At 42.0% G+C, this 21,607-nt stretch overlaps 2 protein-coding genes across 3 annotated transcripts in view; one reads left to right on the top strand and one right to left on the bottom strand.

Annotated features, from left to right (window-relative positions):
* The window catches only part of zmym2 (zinc finger, MYM-type 2), a 19,065-nt gene extending 11,019 nt beyond the window's left edge, over positions 1–8,046 (bottom strand). Inside the window, exons 1-7 of the mRNA XM_036540336.1 lie at positions 8,021–8,046; positions 3,710–4,577; positions 2,597–2,882; positions 1,451–1,613; positions 772–984; positions 333–480; positions 1–26 (exon numbers count right to left, since the gene is read on the bottom strand). The exon at positions 1–26 is cut by the window's left edge and continues 90 nt beyond it. Coding sequence (XP_036396229.1) covers positions 1–26; positions 333–480; positions 772–984; positions 1,451–1,613; positions 2,597–2,882; positions 3,710–4,559 — 1,686 coding nt within the window. The 5' untranslated portion in view covers positions 4,560–4,577; positions 8,021–8,046. The remainder of the gene's footprint in view (positions 27–332; positions 481–771; positions 985–1,450; positions 1,614–2,596; positions 2,883–3,709; positions 4,578–8,020) is intronic.
* A 3,178-nt stretch (positions 8,047–11,224) lies between these two features.
* Positions 11,225–21,607, top strand: part of pspc1 (paraspeckle component 1) — a 31,401-nt gene continuing 21,018 nt past the window's right edge. For both annotated transcript variants that reach the window (XM_036540164.1, XM_036540163.1), the window contains exons 1-6: positions 11,225–11,748; positions 13,701–14,002; positions 15,595–15,690; positions 16,250–16,446; positions 17,374–17,458; positions 17,713–17,818. In XM_036540164.1, coding sequence (XP_036396057.1) covers positions 11,386–11,748; positions 13,701–14,002; positions 15,595–15,690; positions 16,250–16,446; positions 17,374–17,458; positions 17,713–17,818 — 1,149 coding nt within the window. In that variant the 5' untranslated portion in view covers positions 11,225–11,385. The remainder of the gene's footprint in view (positions 11,749–13,700; positions 14,003–15,594; positions 15,691–16,249; positions 16,447–17,373; positions 17,459–17,712; positions 17,819–21,607) is intronic.

Genomic DNA, 21,607 nt, shown 5'->3' with positions numbered 1-21,607 from the left:
ACATGAATGACACGTAGGCTCTGTGGCTACAGACAGGCCGAGTTAAAAACATAAAAACAACAACAAAAAAAAAAAGGCAAACATTGTTTATCCATCTGCACGCTAACACAAGCAAATAAATCAGGCATTCCTTGGAAAGGTTTTGAATGAAAGTTCGAAAGTTCATCAACAAAACAAGCGAATGAAAGAGCAGACTTTACAGACACAACTCAGAATATAGTGCTTTCAGATATACTGTAGTTATGTACAGTACAATAAAGTAGCGGTAGACACTACCCCGAATGCAGTGCTCTCAGATATAGATATGTCAAGGACAGTAGAAGAGGGCTTACTGATGCTGGTGCTGGAGCTCTTGGACTTGCCAATGCAGGCAGTGGAGCAGTAGGGCTCCATGGTGCCGCTGGGCCCGATGCAGTGAATGGCGTCAAAAGAGCTGAACGAAGAGTTGCACCCGCTGCAGCTAGTCGTCTTCCCATGTGTCTGAAAACCACAAGGGGAATGTCAGTGGCCCTACCCTCCAAACAAAACATTCAGATGAATGAAAACCAAAAAAAGCAAAACAATGTGAGCATTTCCATTTTGGTGTGACTTGTTTAATGCTGCATTGATGTGGACTTTCAGAGTTTAAGACTTTCAGAGTTTCGCACACTATTTGTTACATTAGCAAACCCTAGACGTACCGTGGGCTCAGTTCCAAGGAAGACTCGGGCAATAACAAAATCGTAAGAACAATAATCTTGCTGTTGATCTGTGTGTAGGTCTCAGCCTGACCTGCTTGTAGTCCTTGACGCAGTTCTGGGAGCAGAAGCGCTTCTGCTGGCCGTCGACGACAAGAAAGTGGTTTGCAGAGGCCCTGCTGGACAGGTAGCCCCCGCACTGCTCACAGCAGTTCATGATCAGGCCGTTGGCCATGCGGTAGCGGTTGAAGCACAGGTCGCTGCAGATCTTGTGGGTGACGTTCTTAAAGCTGACCTCATGGCGAATCTGCAGACAGTGCGAAAGAGGAAAGAATGCTGAAAAAATATGCAGTCACTTAGACATTACCAACATGAGGATGAGGCTGCAGCGGCATTCGTTTGGGTCTGGGGTGCCCTTTTTCCTTTAAGAGATTAAGAGCAGAGGCCTGGCTACGACACACAGTAAGATGGCATTTGGGACATTGCTGGCCACTTGGAGGAGTTATCGCTTGGGCCATGGATTCAACCTTAAGGCCACCTCTCTTTTTGTTTTAAACATTCATATACTTGCACTTCCCAGGGAAGGTATTGAATATCTTATTCTTGATTCATTCATGACAAGGACATATAGAATTATTTCTCATCAGTGCAGGATACAATCTTCACATGGCTAGTTAAGAACAGGACGGAAAACAAACACTCCTCACAAGGCTGAGTGGAGGGACATGGGAGAAAGGCTGCTGTTCTAGCCCCCCCGTCTAACCTTCACTTACTTCTGTCAGTTTTCCGCAGACACTACATTTGGTCTTCATGGGGGACTTGGGCTCACTTTGTTTGTTCTCATATGACGCCAGGCAGCCAGTGCTGCAGAACTCCTGGAAGGACTCACTCGAGTCCACCTGGGCTACAATCGCTCCTTTCATACCAGTAATGTTCCTGGACAAGACAAAACACACACTCAGAATTCATTCTCTGCACACACACACACACTCACTCACACACTCACACTCAACTGGTGTATTTACCTGAAAATACCTCAACACAAATTTCAAAATTCCCACACAATAACGTACCTGATAACTTAACCAGCTGCTGTAAAATTTAACTTTATGACAAAAGATCATCTGTACCTCACCATCGCATTGGATAGGGAACTATATGAGTACTGCACTTTTTTGTATCAAATCTTCACTGCACCGCATCTCATTTGTCTTAGCTAATTGATCAAATAAAGATTTTCACTGGGTGTTCCTCAACATGCATGTGCATGCTGCACTTTTAAGCAATCCACATGTCCACTGTGTTTTCTCAATAAGGTGTCAAGGACTTAAGTAAAACAATGCCTTCATGGAGTACAATGGCATTTAAAAAAATCTCTACTATATCATTAATTAGCACTACTGATAATTTTTGTGTAGGCTGTTATCGAATGAGAATGCAGGTGTAAGATGTAAGAGTTTTAATATCAGACAGCTAATTGAAAAACTTTTACTGCTAATTTTTAGAGACAGTAAATAGGATACCTGGCAACTATCAGAGTCTGGCATTTATTCCCAGCATTTTGTCCCCGGCCACTAAAAGGGGCCGACGCTTGTTCGAGACTCTGAGTTTAATTAAGGTTTTACAGCATTTGTAGAACCAATGAAGTTATGTCATTGCGTGGGCTGAGCCACTTGCTCCCTGCTCCTGTGGAGCTACAAAGCATTCAAAAGCTACAAAGAAAAATCTGCTTTTGAGGACAAGCAGCTGGGTCTCCCCTCCACATCCTCATAGCTAATTCCCCATGAGATTTCATGCTTTTGACATGCATGCCTTCAAATCATATACATTTTTAGAGAGGGAGAGTCCCACAAAGCCAGCTAAAAGCTGGGCTGCGGAGAAGAGTAAAACTGGCCCCGGTATATACACTGGGTCCTTACTTCTTGCACATGGCACAGTTCTTCTTGGGGGCGGGCTTGTGGGAAAAGGCAGAGAGGCAGGTGGTGGAGCAGAAGAGGTGGGTGGAGCCTTTGCGCTGGTAGGCGGTCTGGCCCTTCTTCAGGGGCTTCTTACAGTTGGCACAGGTGACCTTCACTGATCTAGAGGGCTGTTGGGTGCCTGAGGGCGAGGCCACTGGTTTGGGTAGGGAGGCTGCCGGCGCTGGGGAGTCCACACCAGGCTGCTTCTGGTTTCGTGGGAAAGAGGCCGACTGAGAGATCCATGAATCTGTGGTGCAAAAATGAAACCGTTTACATGCAGCTCCCTTTTCGTGAAGATATACAGAGGATCTCAACAAATGTTCACTCTCCCTCCTTTTGCGTCCCCTCTTATCCCGATCGTCCATTTTCCCTTCCACAGTCCCTACCAAGAAGGAACAAGGGTCACCCTCAAAAACTCATCTTTATTTTCCACCAATTTTTAGTGACAATTTAATGATATATGAACTTTAATGATTAATTTTTCTTGCTGCAGTTGGCATTTTCCTTTTATATTGGGCTACTCTTGAGACGTAAATGAGGGGGCAGTACTTTTTAAGACAGGAAGTTTGGGTCAACTTCTCATTATTTTAAAGGACACTGGGATATTTGACCCATTTTCACAGCTGCAGAAGATCAAAATATTTTCAAGGATTTTCAAAACCTCTCGATACCTTGAAAAGGGCCACCAAATACCCATAATGCATAATAATGCTTTATAATGCTGCCCAGCCTAGCAAATAAATATATTAGCAAATAAATGTTAGCAAATAAATACATACAAAATGATATTATGTAGTTTGGCTTGCAGCTTGCTTAACTGCAGCCTGTGTGTTATAATACACCCACAGCATTTACATCATATATCCATGACAACCACATAAACTGTTGTGTGTGCATCTATGCATTTGCATGGCTATATGTGTAAGAAGATATCTACAGTATGTGTATGTATGTATACATACTGCCGTGTGAGTGAGTTTGTCTGTGTGTGTGGAAAGCTATTGTAAATGTGTGCATATTGCATATGTACATAGATAAACACACACACGCACAATGTGTCCCCCTGAGTGTTACCAGGTTTCTGGTGTGTTGCAGTCTCTCCGTTCTGCCCTGGCTCTCTTGCGGTGCTGGCGCGGCCGGGGTTAAATGTGGCAGGCTTGCTGGGGGAAGGCTCGGTGTGGGAGCCCTGGCTCTCAGGGTTGAGGCTGAAGGCGTTGCTAATACACAGGCTGCTTGCCTGCTCTGAACCTGGCCCCGCCCCTGCAGAGCCGCCGCTCTGTAGTGACGTCACGCTGGTGATCATCAGGTTCATGTCTCCCTGAGGGCCTGCTGGCGCTGCCGCTGTCATGGCAACAGCGCGGGGGGCCTCCGCGGCGGCCACGCCCAGAGTGGTAACGCTAGCGATCTTGATCTCGGAGTCAGGCTCCGTGCTGCTCAGGGCAGTGCTGTCAGAGGAGGCTGGGACGGCACCCCCCGCCGTGGAGAGCGAGACAGAGTTCGTCTGCTCAGAGGAGTCCTCCTCGTCGTCAATCACGATGGTCTCACTCTGGCTCTTGGTCTCTGTTGCTGGAGCCAGGGCAGGAGCAGGAGGAGTCTTTGAGGTTTGTGTGGGCATTGATGCTGTTGCCATGGCACTTTTCTTGGTGCAGTCTGTGAGTTTGGGGGAGGGGGCATTCGTGGGAGTTCTGGCTTCGAGAGTGGGGGCGGAGGCCTCCACCAACACAACATCATCATCATCGTCTTCAGGACCCTTGGGAGGGTCTGCTGTTGTGACAGTTGGACTGTGACTACTGTGCAAACCCTCTGTATTTCTCTTCTGCTTAGAAGGAAGGACACTATCCATGAGGGAAACAGCCTTTGTAGCTGTGCTATCCCCTTCTCCACCCAGCCTGGGTTCACAGCTCTCTGGTAAACCTGCATCCATTGCTTAGGTAACCACCTGCTGACACAGACAGTGGTTCACCAAGTTATTAAACAGAGACAACAGCATCATCTGATTCTTTATATATGTCCTCATGGCTAGCTGCAGTGCTAAGAAAGCAATTCACTTAAGAGTTTTTTATAACTTGTGACGATACATGCCAATAAAGACAGCCCGCTGCAAGGGCCCTAGTAAAAGTGTGTTGCTGTAATACCTATGTGTTTATTTGGCAGACACACTTCTCAAAAATGACCTACAATGCCTCAATGGCACTGAGAACCAACAAGAACAAGCAGAACACAGCAAAAGAACAGTCAGTCACAGCATCTGAACACAAAGCTGAAAAACTGTGCTAATATAAGCACACAAAAATAACTGTTTTAGTATTTCAGCACATGGGTCAAATAGCGCTAAACAATTATCCAAAAGACCAACATAACTACATCATACTAATATGGACAGGGCTTCATAATAACCAGTAAAGGTAACAGTACTTGATAAGACTGTTGACACAGAGTCAAACTGATTCATTAAAAGTAATGGCACATTTAACCATACAATCACAGTCAACATGATATACATTACAAATTACTTTGTGGCTGGAGATGCTGATAGACCTTGGACATATCCAAGTGGTACAGCGTATACCCCATACTAAATATGTATTTGGATGCTGGGTGCTAAGGTTAATGATGCTCATTTGTCCATATACAGCAGGTGGTAATACACAAAGTTCCAGTGCACCTACCTAAAGACAATACGCATTAAGATTGGGCAGAATTACCATTGGGCAGGTAGCTAAGGGCTATTCTCTACTTTCAGACACAACATCACACAATAGAGTTTAGACCCTCAAGAATGTTAAGAGTGGACTTAGCACCAGCATGTATGTGCAAGTATTTTCTCACATCCTCAGTTAAATCCCCCTCAACTTGCACACTTCAATGACTATAACATGTTCCAACTGCAGCTGAGCCGTAATCTCTAGCCGAGCACTCCTCTGTGGAAAAATCATCACTTTTTATTGCTGCCACCTAGTGGATGACAAGATGTATTGTGTCAGTTCCATGTAGTTACAAAATCTCAGAACAGTGGAGTCTTCCATACTCTGCAGAACAAATCCAGTCACATTCAGTGGACATCAAAGGGTCTGCAGAAGTGTTCCTTCAACAAATCAAGCAATCCAAGCCAGAGGCAGACTACAGACTACAGACACCTGTCTGAGTGAAATGACCAAGTGTCACCTAATTCACTGTGTAATCAGTAACTGCATTTTGAGTTTTTTCCTATGAAATTTTCCCTATGAGTGAGTCTTCTACCCCACTACATGTGTTTCTAGCTGCAGGTGATTACACCATGATGTAGCTGCTGGTAAGTGGGGTATTATAAATAGAACACATAGAAAAATAAAATGTCCTAAAATAACGCAGGTATTCCAGCTAAAAGGATTGCAAAAAATTAATAGTGATAATAATAATAATATTTCAAACACATCTACCCAAGACATGTCAATAAGTATGTAAAGATCAATGAGGAGCAGCTCAACTCGAATGCGGAATCGGATGTTTGTATGCAGAGGTCATGGTAGGTCTACAAAGCAGCAGTACAGATGAAATCAATGAGCGCTGCCTGGGAGGATCAGCTGAGGACACAAATTATTATACGGGCACTTTCTATTGATGTGAGTGTCAAAGCCTGCAGCAGCTTTAATACACAAGCTTATCTTTAAGTTGCTGTAATACTGTTACGGCACAATAATGCTCATGTGTAATACGATTCACAGCAGAACTGAGGTGTTATAAACATGTTAGCAACAACCCTTTCAAACCAGTGCCTACAAGGTAAATTGGATGGTAAAGCCGACATCAATGATCTTCCTAGTCAGCCTTACCGCCACACTGCAGGAAAAAGAACGACAGAACAAAAATGCCCTGAAACCTGCCAACGCCACGACTTATGACGAAACTATTTCATATGAACAGAGGTCCTTCTACAGCATATAGGCTACTCCATCAAATCATAATACTCGCCATTATCTTATAAATACACGAGGAAAAACACTTCGCAGAAAAACGAGTTCATAAAAACAAATTCACTTAAGGCTAACATTTACCAAACAGCCAAACATAACATCTTACTTTAAACACTGGCTTTGTCCGTCTCTCAGCAGGTCAGTGAGCGACTTGCATATAAAATGAACACTATGAGGATCTTAAACACTCAGCATAATGGAGGCTCTCCCCCCGGCAATGCCCTAGACTACGTAAACGGGCAGAACCGTGTAGAACACCACGAGAACCACCGCTCCGCTATATCAAGGCAACCGGCCACCGACGTCACCACCACTACAGCTTGCGAAGCAATTCGTCTAGCTGGCGAACATTCTTTTCAGCAGTAAGAACAGTGTACAACTTGGAGACTAATTTGTCTTAGTGGTTGCCCTCTTCAACACTTGCAACGTATGACCGACCGAGTTCTCATTTGCCATTAGCGGACAGTAAACACGCTTCACCCCAGTTCCACAGTTCCCACCCCTGGCTTCCGGCGCTCAAGCAGCCATTGGATTAACGGCAAACTGGAGGGAGGTGAGCCAGGGGTACTGCGCCATTGTTATTATAGAAAATGATCACAAGTTATTCGTGACTATTCGAGCAGATAATAGCAGATGTTACAATCCGAAAACTCCCTAAAACAGGCAATTTTTACTGAAAACGCGTTCTAAACACACGGAAACGTCCAGATATTCCAGGAAAGCCATTTTTGTGTTCATTCCCCCCGTTACCCAATCCAAAAGTCAGTGTTGACGTTGCTTGCTTGAGAAATCAATTTCTAGCTTGTTCTGAATATCTGGACCTGCATCTGTTGATTATTACAGGTTTTGCTTAATTCTACTCTGTTTCCATTACCTGTGATATATTTTTAGACAGCAACTGAACAACTGTGGCATTTAATTGGAAAGTTACCCCTAAGCTACTACCCCAGGCAATCAAAGACATTTCATCTGGTGACCTCAAGGGGCGCTGCGGTACAGCATTACATCAACTCTACTCTTTTCTTTTTAATAATATACAAACAATTGAGGACAAACCATCATGTCTTGCAGATGTTAATTGGTCCACATACATCAGTCTGTGCACACACCACATCTCGTCTTACTCTCTGTCTCCGACAGGGGCTACTATTTACCCCCATCAAATCAGTTAGCAGTACTGCCTCTCGTCCGCCATTAGAGAGCGAACGAAACAATACGTGAGAGCACAGGCAATAGCACCCTGCCACAGCAGAGAGGGGGAGAATATATCAGGCAGGATAAAATTAACTGCTAAGTCGCCATTAAATTGAAGTTAACGACGTAACAGGAGGCTCTCGGCATTCCCTATGCACCAGACTTGCGCCATCAATTGTTGCTACAACTTTGGCCAATTAACCATAATTTAGGATAAAAACGGCTCTGGATCGCTTACCCGAGTCGAGCTGGAAACGATATAGCGCCACTTCTGTGCCTTGACACAAATCCCAAAGCGCATGCGTTACAACGTAGCGACGTTAGCGTGGGAGGCGACTGCCAAACATCTCTCTCCTTTCTCGCATTTAATCACCGCGCAAGCGCACTGTGCTTCGCTGCTATTAAAATTAATGACTTCAGGTAAATGTGAAATTACATAATTATTTGTTGGTTATATATTATGTGTTATACGTAATGATCATTTTGTGCAATACATTGTGAGATTTTGAAAAGTTTTTCAACAAACGCTGTTTTTTTTCAACAATGGAATGAACATACTGAAAATTGTGATTTACAATTCTGTTTTTCTTTGCCAAACTAATATTTCAGACTGAATGGAATTTAACAAACTGAAGTGGTTTTCTAGAGGAGAAATTTACAGCGAGTAGAAAACTTTAAAATTACATCAGCCACGGGGATAACAAGCTAATGCGCATAGCCTATTAAAGCCTTTATGATAAATATATTCAGACATACTAAAACTACAGTAGAATACAGTGTAACCTAACCGCTTTACGGCGTTAAAGATGCATAATTATAATTAGCCATCTAGTTAATTGATTAATTACTTTTATCGCAATTTTCCAGTATGTGTCAAATATACCCAAAGCTCACTTGACGTGCCCTGGATTCTCAAGCAGGCTAATAATAAGCCTCCTTGAACTGATTTTAAAAGCTGTACATCTCATGGAATAGTTGTCCGAGAAGCCAAACGAGCTAACCTTATTTCATAATGCGCAAAATGCACATTGCGTTATTGCAGAGCGTCGATGTCTGCGGTAACAACATGTGCAAGAAAAAGGGGGCGTGATAAATAGTGATTGGGTGCAATATATCATCTGAAACGGATGCAAGTTTTATACATTGCAATAAACTAAGCAAACTGGGCTCGTCTTGTGGCCATTGCGTTAAACAAGATCTCTTGTCGTTCCCTTTCCATGTAGCTATAGGCTACCTATACTGAACGGTCCATAGCAAAAGACTGGCAACTAACACTATCCCTTCCTCAATGCTGACGAACAGACGATTTGCCATAATGGTTATTAGGCCTACTGAAGAGGTCGTTACTTTCCATAACTCCTTTTCTGCAGTTGCGGAAAACGGAAACCCGCACGACCTGGTGACGGATGGACACTTGCTGCCTGCTATTGAATGAGACAGAAATTATTCAGACTAGCTCTTCTGTGTACTATCTATCAAGAAACGGAGCGATATAACAGTTCAGCATGTGGTCAAGAAATGTATTCTAACAGCCATCTGCTAAAACAAACTTTGGAAACCTATAGTGTGACGTTCGAGATGCACCGCAAGATGCAACAGGTCTCTCTCCTTTTGACATGGTCTGTGGTTGTAAGATGCCCACCAAACTGAACCTGCTGCCACTGCTGTCAACCCGCTGACGAATGCTCATTTTCACAGGTGAAGGTCACCTGCGTCAGTTAAAGATGGAGTCATAAACTGACGCCAGATGTTGCGCTTCTATCCCCTTTTTTCGAGAGGGAAACAGAGGCATCCCAGGAAACGACTGCACGTCCCAAATAACACCATACATGGTAATCTAATTGAATTGAAAAAGAAACTGATACAAAACATATCTGCTATGGGAGGAGAATAACGACTCTCACCTGTTCAGCTTTCCCTAACGTTACTAGGCAACATCGGGAAACACATGCTTTTGCGAATCCATGGAAAATCACTGTTGCCAAGGGTACTTTCACGCCTTGTCAGTTAGACCGCTTGATTCGAATGATGCCATTCGGTGCGTTTGCAGCTAAATGTGGACCGTTGACACTACTTTAACTAAATCGTTCCAGGGTTCGACTTAAAAGAGTGGAACCAAGAGCGACACAGGCTGGTCTTAGAGCACTTGGAACTGAATTCGATCGAATTTAGACTTGGAAAATCTGTGCCCAGATTGACTGCCATTCTATTCTGCCGTCTACCATCTATCAAACTGCCTCTAGACTTGAACCGATGCAGTAAAGTTGTGGATTTTTCATGCAATTCAACTGGTAGCATTTCACTTTGTCCCAGGAGTTAAAAAAAGGAGTTACTTTTTTCCAGGGTCAAGGAATAATAATCCTGTTTTTCTCAAATGACTTTGAATTTTTTTTTTTTGCTTCTGAGTTCCTTGTAGAAAACACACTTTGTTTAGCTCCTTGTGACAAACTACATTGTAAAATTGCGCTATAACAAATTTAATGTGATTGGGTGTTTGATTGGTTAATAGGGTAATCTAAGTCTGTTCTCCTACACATCACTAGATGGTAGCATTGGCATGTAATGTAGGGTACAGTGATTACTAACTATATTGTTGTTCAGACAAGTGTACAAGAACTACTGCAGTGCCATGCAATGCAGTATGGCACTTGGCAAGGATTCTCCCAGGTAAATGGCCTACTGAGCGAACAGTCTGTCTCTTCCATAATTCCCCATATCATTCGATACATTCTAAAGTTATTAGTTTCCCCAAAGTATTAGCCACCCCAGAGAGAACAGAGACAGAAGACAAACGGTTGCATTTCACTCTGTTTTAGATCACCTTTTAAATAACTTTAGGTATAAGGTGTGGATGTGACAGTCTTTGCAACCCTGGATCAACCATGTAACATGGTTTCTTGGCTTGACTCTGTACTGATGGATATATGGATATTCCAGTACAAGATGGTAAGATTTCTTAAGGTTATCTGAACATTACTGTGAAATCTTCAAACCTTGGGGATTTCAGGGAAAAATCTATCTACCCATCTATCTATCTAACTGTGCGAAATATATTGCAATAGGTCATTGAATGCCATCTTCTTGAGGACTTGTGTCTTCTTATAACCTCCTTACTTTCTTATCTCAGGAAGACTGCTGTCACATTCCAGCCATCACAGAACTGCTGGGAACCAGGGGAAATAACTGTTGCCACATAATTCGTTTCTACTACACCCCTCTTACTAGAAAGTAATGCATGTTTCTCTCAACATGTATACAAATGTTAATCAAAACAAACATGCATGAGGACCCTAATGTTATATCCATGTATTTTAGATAAGCAGTGCGAATATCCATTAACTGCACGTCGTTAGTGCTTCTGGCGGTTACCGTGGGGTGGCGCGTGACAACATTAACGACGCTCGACGCTTTTCGGTGTAATTTACATTGCTGCAGAGAGACGCCATCTTGAAAACACTAGCAGCTCTTTAGGGGTAAAGTCCGTTAGCTTAGTAGGCTGAGAGCGTCGTACTCGCCTGTACTGCTTCCAGTCTGTCTAAAACGTTTTTAGATAACATTCTTTAAACGTTCAGTCCATTTAGTATAGTGAAAACAACGACTGTTATGGCCAACCGAAATCTTAAGCAGGTTAACATACAGAACAGCGCACCCTCTCCCAGACCCCAAAACGCGAGTCGCAATTCGGAGTCTCCGGCCGCCGAGCACGGGCAAAAGATGGAGGGAGCGACGACGTCGGCTGCGGAGCCCGTTTCGGAGCCAGGCGTTGGTGAGCCGCTGGAGATGACGCTGGATTTGAAAAGCTTTCGGAGACCCGGGGAGAAAACGTTCACCCAGCGCTGCAGGTTGTTCGTGGGTAACCTACCCACTGATTTAACGGAGGAGGACTTCAAAAAGCTTTTCGCGAAATATGGCGAAGCCAACGAAGTGTTCATCAACCGGGATCGAGGATTCGGATTTATTCGGCTGGTAAGGCGTTCGTCGTTGCTGAATGTGCATTGTGCAGACATAGTTGTAACGTTGCGCTTTAATCATGACACAAGCTATCTCCTGGTTAGCTAAATACCTGTCCGTTAACGATATGTGATCTGTCCTTGAATTAGCACACGACACAAATAGCTGTCTACCTGAGATTCCCATGCTTTGACTTGTATAATTGTATTGGTGGCTAGCTAGGAAGCTAACCAATATCAGCCGACGATAGAGAGAGTTTTTTAGTTTGGTGCAGTATTTCCATGCAAGACCGTGTCAGGCAATTACATGCCAACGAAGTTATGTGTAAAATGAGTGCATTTGTCTGGCTCTCTAGCGGACACGGTGTTGGTTGTACTAACGTTAGCGAACTTGAAGTCGATAACGTTTGACAGGTTAAATTCTAACGTTAGATGGCTGGCTGTCGCAATAGACTCGCTGATTTCGATTTAACGGTTGCCGTCTTTAAGTGTAGGACAAGTCATCTAAGATTTACAAAATATGTGATTCTTCCACATTACGTCAACATTAGATGACAGTTTCTATTGTCAACTGATTTCCATTTGCTTAAGTCAGTTACGCTTTGATATGTCGTGTAAATGGTGCACATAACAACAAAACAACAGCAAACAATATTATTATTAGTAGTGTCACTAACAACAGTAGAGGTAGTAATACAGTAAATAGCCAACCAGTGATATAAATAGCAAGCTATGACGGGTCAATATTAGACCCAGAATAGAAATTCACTGCGTCGTTGTCAGAAGGACCCAGTAAAATATTTAAATATTGGAATCAATCATCTTTTATCTTAACGTTACACAGAATAGTCAGATTTTTCTATTTAGTCACGTAACCATTTATATGTGAAAACTGTTTTATTTTACATTTGGTATGAGCAAAGTGACTCGGTGACTGTTTTGCTGTTCAGGTGATTTTATGCCTCTTGTGGGTTGTCACAGAAAACCTGCACAGTCTTTGCTCAAGGGCGCCTCACATTCGTCTACACACCGCAATGCACTTTTTTTGAACGAACCACCAATAACACGTTTTATTTTAGGATTAGTAATGGGTATTTTCACCAATTCACACTCGCTTCAGGGGGCGCACCAAAGCTTTGAATTGCCGCTGGTTGAGCGGCGACTTTCTCGGTTTCATCAACTAATCTGTCATGTGCAATTACACCGCATTCCTCTCTTATGCACTGATTGTTTTGTCCTTCTGTGTCATCACGATATGGAGCACATACATATATAAAATGTGTGCGGTTATAACGTTCGCTAACCATACAACCAATGCAGGTTGAAAACAAGTACTATTGACAAACTTAGACTGCGCTTCTTCTGAGGGTATTGTTTTGCCATGCTGATCCAGGGAACATTGTGCAAGGTATTTACTTAGGTTTAATTGACAGGTGTTGATTAAATAGCTTCTTATCTTGCTCTGACATTTGTTGATAAGTCCCATGTTAAAGGCATTCAAAGATGCAAATAAAAGTGTTCAGATTTTTTTCCGGGACTGAAAGACACAAGGCATCAGTGGTATAGTGCTATTTTGATGGGTCCTTGCTGATAGACCCAATTTATCAGGTGATAGAGATACCTTTTGTTTTGATGTGACATTGGTATGGAAACCAGACAGTATTTAATTATAATTTATGATGTCAACTTTCAGCTCAGTTTTCCTTGTTCCACTTTAAATAAATACTGAGCAGCACTGCCACTGACCTTAACATCCATTTGATGTTGCTAACTGATCTGCTAATTGCTGTAAGCACCAAGAGGAGCAAGTTAATGTAGTATTGTTACAGTTTCAGTTTGAAAAATGTAAAAAGAACATATCCGTATTTTCTTAAAGTGGTAGTTGTTTCTATGCCACAGTTTTGTCACATCAGCCGTGAACACAGAATGTTACACAAAGGGCTAATATACACGTGGTTGTGTCTCCAGGAAACAAGGACACTGGCCGAGATAGCAAAGGCTGAGCTGGACGGGACCCTCATGAGGAACCGGCCCATCCGCATCCGGTTTGCCACTCACGGTGCCGCTCTGACCGTGCGGAACCTCTCCCCAGTGGTCTCCAACGAACTGCTGGAGCAGGCCTTCTCTCAGTTTGGGCCAGTGGAAAGGGCCATCGTCGTCGTAGATGACAGAGGTAGACCAACGGGCAAAGGCTTTGTGGAGTTTGCCTCTAAACCTGCCGCCCGCAAGGCCTTGGATCGATGCGCAGAGGGGGCCTTTCTGCTGACCACGTGAGTGTCGTTTCTCATTGGCTTGTTTAACGGCATTGGTAAACCCACATTTGTATTTACTGCACTGAACTGTATGTGACATTAGGAGGCATTTGCAAGTGTCTTTGAATTATGTTTCCATATTACTTTCCTGTATTAGTCAACTGAAAATCTGACAATCCACCTACTAGGTTTAAATTAACAGCATAAAGATAATTTATCTAAAATGGCTTATCTAGCCCCAGAAGGCTGACTCAGTAGTCTTTTTTTCTGAAGGCCTTGCATTTTTCTACACAGTGCACTTTGTTCTTAGCCAGGCTGTCTATAAATTTAAATTAGGAGAGGAATGCCGATCATTTGTGCAAAATTTAAAATGGGGAGAAGGTATGACGTCACCCGTCACGTCAGTTTTAACAACTACAATTGTAGGAGCGATGGAATCATTTTCTATACTGTTCTAGTGATCAAGGATGTTTCTTTTTTAAACATTTGTGGAACTAATGTTATGATTGCTGAGCTTAGTAGAAAGTGCTTGTGTGATGGCAAAACCACTCTCGTTTAATGAATGTTTCAGATTCAGCGTGTTTTTTTTTTTTTTGCAATTCAGTTTTTTATAGACCCTAGAATTTTTACTTTGTGAGATGGATCACTTAGTGGGGAAAAATGAATTTGGTCCTTAAAAGACGTTACATAGTTCTCACCTTTATAATCTGTTGTTTTCCCCATTTCTCACACAACTCTGTGCAGTTACCAGTTGTACATTAAGCACATTTCACTACAGCAACCTCTGCTCTCACAGTACATGGGGTTAGACCAATACAAACCTATAGTACTTACATGCCTACTGTAACTGCTCTCCATACTACAAGCTCCTCAAGGCACCAGGAAGCAGACGATGAATGGAAGATAGATGCCCAGACAAGTTGCAGGTTGCAGTGAGCAAGGTGGCAGGAGGACCCTAGCTGTTCCTGTCCTGTTGGCTCCTGGTTATTTTTGGCAGATGACATAGCCGGATTTAAAACAAGGAAGTGAGGCCCAGCCTGTGCTTGGAACAAGCGCATTAACTGTCTGAGCCATGGTCTGAATAGCAGCCCCACAGTGCATGTAGTTCCCTGTTTACTCTTGAAACCAATGTGATTGGAGCTGTGCATTACCCCCATTAATACACTTGTGTGGAAACCTCATAGTAGAAGTAATGTGTGCATGAAACTCTACAAAAGTTGAATAAGATGGAGAGGGTCTGAAAACTTCATTTGATTAAGGAAATGCGTTGCATTAAAATGTCCTCCTGCTGAGGGGGTTTGGCCTGGGATGGCTGAGGTAATGGCAGCCAAAATAAGAGCTTTTACTTTGGTATGAGCTGTAAATATACAGCTGTCTAAATTCATTAAACTGCGTAGTTGCAGGCTTATGTAATCGCCATTACTAAATTAGTTTCACATTTTAAGATTAACTCCATTGAAATATCTAACATGCCTAGTGTCTAATAATCTGAGTGACTGCTGTTGCATTGTAAACGGAGTCATTTTTATTGCTATTTTAAACCAAAGTACATTGATGGTCTGAATATTGCCCGATACCCAACATAGACCTGTGGCTATTTTTCTCCCCAGGTCACCCCGTCCTGCTGTGGTTGAGCCGACAGAACAATTTGATGATGAAGACGGCCTTCCTGAAAAACTGTTGCAGAAAACTGCACAATATCACAAGTAAGTGTTTTTATTTGGGGGAAAAATAGTTTTCAGGACTAATCAATGTGAATGTTCTTAATGTTTTATGTATAACGTGTGTGCCCAGTTTTGCCATTCCGTTGAATGAACCACAATCAATGTAGAAATTTAAAGAATAATCAAAAATTAAAATATATGATCTTCATAGCACAGCTTGCTTTTGAAAGCCTAACTTGTTTAGTGTAACTGGAGTGTAGATGAGAGTAGTAATGTGACAGTCAAGTAAGGTGAACTTTTGAAATGGCTTTACTACATGCAGGACTGGGTGTTTCAGGCGCTGTAGTCAGTGATGGCAGCTTCTTTCATAGGTTTAGGTGACTTTTCCTGTGTGGAAGCATATTTTCAGCTGCTTTCAGCTGCAGTGTCAGAACCAGTTCCTCTATCCACATATGGCAGGAAGCGACAGCTGTACCATGTTGTACCAAAAGCCATGTGGAGGTGTGGATTGCTTGATATGTTGTAGATGATGGAACAAACAGGTCTGGGTTGTTGGGGTGGAGGGGTGTGTGGAACTGATGGTGGTGTTGTCTGGCTGTAGGGAGAGGGAGCAGCCCCCACGCTTTGCCCAGCCTGGGACCTTTGAGTTTGAGTACTCATCTCGCTGGAAGGCCCTGGATGAGATGGAGAAGCAGCAGCGTGAGCAAGTGGACCGCAACATCCGCGAGGCCAAAGAGAAACTGGAGGCCGAGATGGAGGCAGCTCGACACGAGCACCAGCTCATGATGATGAGACAAGGTACATGCAGTACCATACAGCTGCACCTGATTAAATACTACCCCATACAGCTGCACGTGATATCAGTACCACCTCATACATCTGAACTGAATTTAGATATGGCCAACACGTAAAACAGCTATGTTGTTCATCCATTGCAACTGTGTTAGTACGGTGTTTGTTTTAAAGTGAAAGGGCAACATTTTTGAAGGAGAGCATAGGCAGCCAGTGATGTGACATATATTTGTAAATCGGCTTTTTCTTTTTGGCGTGGTGTTAGAAATTTGGGGAGGGGTATGTTTTCCCACAAGTCTTTGGACACCTTTGCCTAACTGAAACATCACTTTTGTAATTCTTAGCACCACAAATTAGAACAATCAATATAGATCTGTTTGAGAAGACAGATGAAAATAGATTTATGGGTTGCAGCTTGCCAATAGATGTTTACCTGGCAAGGGGAAACAGTTGTGTCACTCTCCTCGTACCCTGGGGTCCGGAGCTTGAAGAAGCCTGACATTTCTCCTTTGTTACCCTCTACAGCTTCTTGCAGCTGTGGATGAGATGATGAAAACCTTGCATGAACTTTCCAATGGCACACAGTTTCTAGTGCACAGTTTGGTTTTTTAAAGTCTGTGTGGACCTGTGTATCATTGGATCGGACACAAATTATGTTATGGAAAGACATAGGACCAGTGTACACTGGTGATATTCATTTCATTGTGGTGTTATTTATTTATTTCTTTATTTTTTGCCAAGACAAGCATATTTGTTTAAGTGCAACAGAGATGTCTGTTTTGACATTCCATATGCTGTCTGTGCAGTGTGTGTTCAACATGTTTTTGATATGTTAAATCTACTCGCATTAATTTATTTTAAAATCTGAATGACACTTGTTTGTGGAATGACATTATTTCTTAAAGTTTCCCATGCTATTTCTTTTTGCCACAGATCTAATGAGGAGGCAGGAGGAACTTAGACGTTTGGAGGAACTGAGGAACCAGGAATTACAGAAACGCAAGCAGATAGAAATGAGGTACACATAAAGAAGTGTGACTACTGTAGTTAAGGTAAAAAATAAGGTTGTCACATGTCAGGACCTGAGTAGTTCAGAATGCTGAAATATTGAATGTTACTCAAATACCTTTTTTCATATGAATTTATTAAAAAAAAAGGTATTTACATTAATGGGTTTACTTACACAAGCATTTAGGTGTGTTTAGTGTTTCTCTGTGTGCTTGTGTATGCGTGTGAGTCCTCTGGCCTGAGCTGTGCGTTTCCCTGCCCCAGACACGAGGAGGAGCGGCGGCGGCGTGAGGAGGAGATGATGCGCCATCGCGAGCAGGAGGAGATGAGACGCCAGCCTGACGGCTTCAAGCCCAGCTACATAGACAGCGTGAGTAACACAGCAAACCTCCACACGCACAGCTAGGAAGGCTCCTGCCTTGAAAAGATGCTGGAGTTACCGCGGTATCTCTTATGCCTTTCTGTGTATGCCACAAGTCCTGAAGGAGGACTGGCTCCTTCCTGCGGACTGTCAGCCTGTTTTAGTGAGACCACGGCAGGCTTTACACACCATTAGTTTGAACACACCAAGATGAAAAATGTCAACCTTAATTAAAAGTTCCTTGAATAACAGACCTCAAAATAAGTCAACGAAATTCCTGCCTTAATGTATGTATTTTAAATTCTAATTTTGGTTTTTCGAAATGGAAGGTTTAACACAGGCTGGTAGAGCCTTTAACAGAAGCCAACATGACTAGTGATTACACTCCGAATCCTAAAGCTAAAACCCTGCTTTTCTTTGTGGAACACACTTTCTGGATTTGTCATTCATAATTTAGCAAGCTTACTTGTGATGCTGTGAAGTTTCCTCTTTGTACATGGGCTGTGTTTCCATAAGCACAGAGCAAATACATTTATCCTACAGCAGCCCATAATATATTTTATGTGTCAAAAAAAGATGCTTCCTCGCAAAAAATATGGTGGTGACATGTTACTTTTTTGTAGCCAACATGGTTACCATAGAGTGTCCACTGATAACATTGATTCTGACTTTCACTTAGGTTTAGAAGTTACTCTCTGTACTTGAAGATATTCTGTAGAATCTAGGCTGGTCTGCAGGTCAGAGGCATTAAAATACCACCACATCCTCCATTTGCAGTTTGGTCATTCTGTATACTCAAAAGACAATGAGTTGCCACTACCATGTGCTTTAATGATTTAAATCTATAAAGTTTGTTTGTTAGCCTTGTGTAGCCCAGAATGAATACCGCTTCAGCTCATGATGAACTGCGGTGTAGCACATGTGAGCTGTGAATGATGACCTATCTGTGTGTGTACTTCAGTAGGCTAATGTGTGTGCTCATTTCGTGATCTCTTTTTGCTCCTAGAAGGAAAGGTGTCAGAACATAAAATAATTCCCCTATACACACATACACAGACATAAATACATATACAGACATGTATTTTTATACATTTATACATTATTTGAGTCTTCATATGTGTCTGCACACTTTGATCTATAGCCTCTGTGTATTTTACAAGAATTTGTTAATATTAATTTGATGCAGAAACTTGATTCAAGACTATATTGTCATAGTTACAACATGGCAGTAAATTTCATAATCTTTGTAAATTTTCATAATTTTTAAAATCGACATTTGGAAGCCACAGACACACACACACCCTGCTGTTTAGGTTGTGATGTATTGTCTGTCACAGTCATAAACATTTGCATGTTGTTCAACTCAAACAATGGCAAGACTACATGTACACAGATTTACCAGGATGCACATGTCAGAAAGGCAAGAATGAATAATGGGAACTTGAGGTACATTGTGTATTCAACACCTTTCTGGCTGTGAAAGAAGTTGTCAAAGTTTCATATTATCTGTGTTGCAGTCTTCAGGCACAATATTCTGACTGAAAGACCACAGCTGCTTTCCTTCTTTTATGAATAATGGTTAATAATAATATAGGTTGGACTTTGACATAAATGCTCACTCGGGGTACTTTGGGGAGTTTGCTGCTCTTACAGGTATAGTGTAAGGTTGGACCTCATAGCCTCATAATAACTGATACATATCAAAACTTCTCATCAAAATATTGCAAGAATAGGCCTGACATTGTGAGTTCAAATCTATGTGCTATATGAACTGTGAGTTTGGAAAGCAGGCAAAATATAATATTGTACACATTTATCCAGGTTGTTAGATGAACCTGCAGCTTTTTAAGTTCTTTGTGCAAAAAGTCCATTTTACTTTCTCCATATTGATTACACAGCTGATGTTTAGATGCATAGTTGCCATGTTGCCAATAGAAAGAAGGTAACAACGTTTTTAAATTGATTCCTGATTGCACAATCCCCTGTCTTGGGAATGGCAGCAGTTTGCTTTTTTACACATACAGGTATACAGTACAATATGCATGGGAAAAGTAATATTTGTTTTTTGTGGTTGACTTAGCATGTAATAGCTATAAAGGCATGGAAGCTCACGCAGTGCCATCATGTCTTTAACAATGCACCATGACGCTTGTCTTTTAAAACTTGAAGCAGGGAGGAAGCATTTTTGTGTTCATATTTTTTCTGTTCATAGCTGAGGAATGTTTTTGTGGGTGCACGAATAGCAACCTGCCTGGAGCACTGGAAACACCATACCAGCTCTCCAGTGACAGCATCTTACGGCTGAGAAAATTCTCTTCTCTTCTGTTTGCGTGTTAAGAATTCAATTATAGACTTCAGTTCAGTGGTCTACCACTCATTGCCAGCAGTAGTTTGAGTTTTACCACAAATTATACATAACCCAAGGAACTTGGTAACTCAGCACACAGTGTAGAAAGGATTATATCTTAACATCTTGGAAAAACAACATAAATAACAGGTACGTTTGGTGTTATGTTGTATATTTGTGTACATGCTTTTAATATCTAAGTGTGAACCTTTCATTTGTAACACAGATGAATCTTTGGGGGGTTAATCATTTTGCAATGAGGTTGGGTTGACGCAGGACATCAATGTCTTTTATCAAGGATAATGTTGTGAATTTGAAACTTTATACAATGTGAACATTTTATGAGAAGAAATCTCAGCCAGACAATAGTTTCATTTTCAACCCCCCAGTCCTTTGAAGTACGTTCCCTCCATGACACTTGTACTTTCCATTTGCAAGCCAAGAGATGGGCAAATCTTGAGTGAGATTGGTGAAGATGTGGAATATGGTTTATTCAGAAGAAAAAACTGGTTAGCTTAGTTGAAAAAGCACTCAGTCACCTAGTTTGTACATTGTTCCATGTTCCACATATGCAATTTGTCTGTTACTTGAAACACAATTCAAACATACTTCCATGCTTTGTGACCATATATTGAATATGTTCTGTATTTATAAACTGTGTGAATTGACAGAATTAGAAATACAGTCACCATTGACAGAGAACCTTTCCAGCTGCTGGCTTGGTGAACCATCTGTGTTCCAGGCTGCTGCAGGACAAGGCGTCTTTGCAGACTCTTGAAAAACATTTGTGTGAGTTTAAATTTTAATCATCTTTTTTACTCTAACATGGGGATCCTTTGTCATCCTTTGTGTCACCAGTTCAGTGCTGGTTGTTGTGTAATCCTGGGTACCACTGAATGCAAACCTGAACACACTGATGTAGATTTTTATCATCTGAGAACTCTACAATTTGCCAGACACCAATCCTTGCTTATTTCAACCATTGAACACATTAATGAACACTCAATTTAGAGTTTATACCTGACCTTAAAAACTAAAGATTCAAGTCTGTTGCCGCACTGACAGGATCCAGGAAGGGACCTTCTGTGGGTTCCATGTTTTCCACAAGTGACTTCAGCTTGCGGTAGCACCTGATAATATTTCATCAACAGTTACCTCGAATGTTGTGGATTAAGCATTTACACATTTCCATGGCAATATTTACATTTGGCAAGGGAGTTAATGTGAAGCCTCTGAAAAAATGAAGTGTGAAGATCATATAGAAACCAACTTAGTTTGCTCTGTTTTATTTGAGCAATCTTTTAAATTCTAATGTCAGCGTTTACTAGACTGTACTGTTGCTGTTTGCATATATACGTACATATGTAATGTGTTTGTAATGGCTGCTCACAATAACCTGATTACTTTTTCTTCCCCTCTTCATTGTTTAACGACACCAGTGGCAGAAGACG

Source organism: Megalops cyprinoides, chromosome 11 (genome assembly GCF_013368585.1).
Source record: "Megalops cyprinoides isolate fMegCyp1 chromosome 11, fMegCyp1.pri, whole genome shotgun sequence".
NCBI lineage: Eukaryota > Metazoa > Chordata > Actinopteri > Elopiformes > Megalopidae > Megalops > Megalops cyprinoides.
Note: the sequence above shows the minus strand (reverse complement) of the source record. Positions and strands in the feature narration are given on the sequence as shown.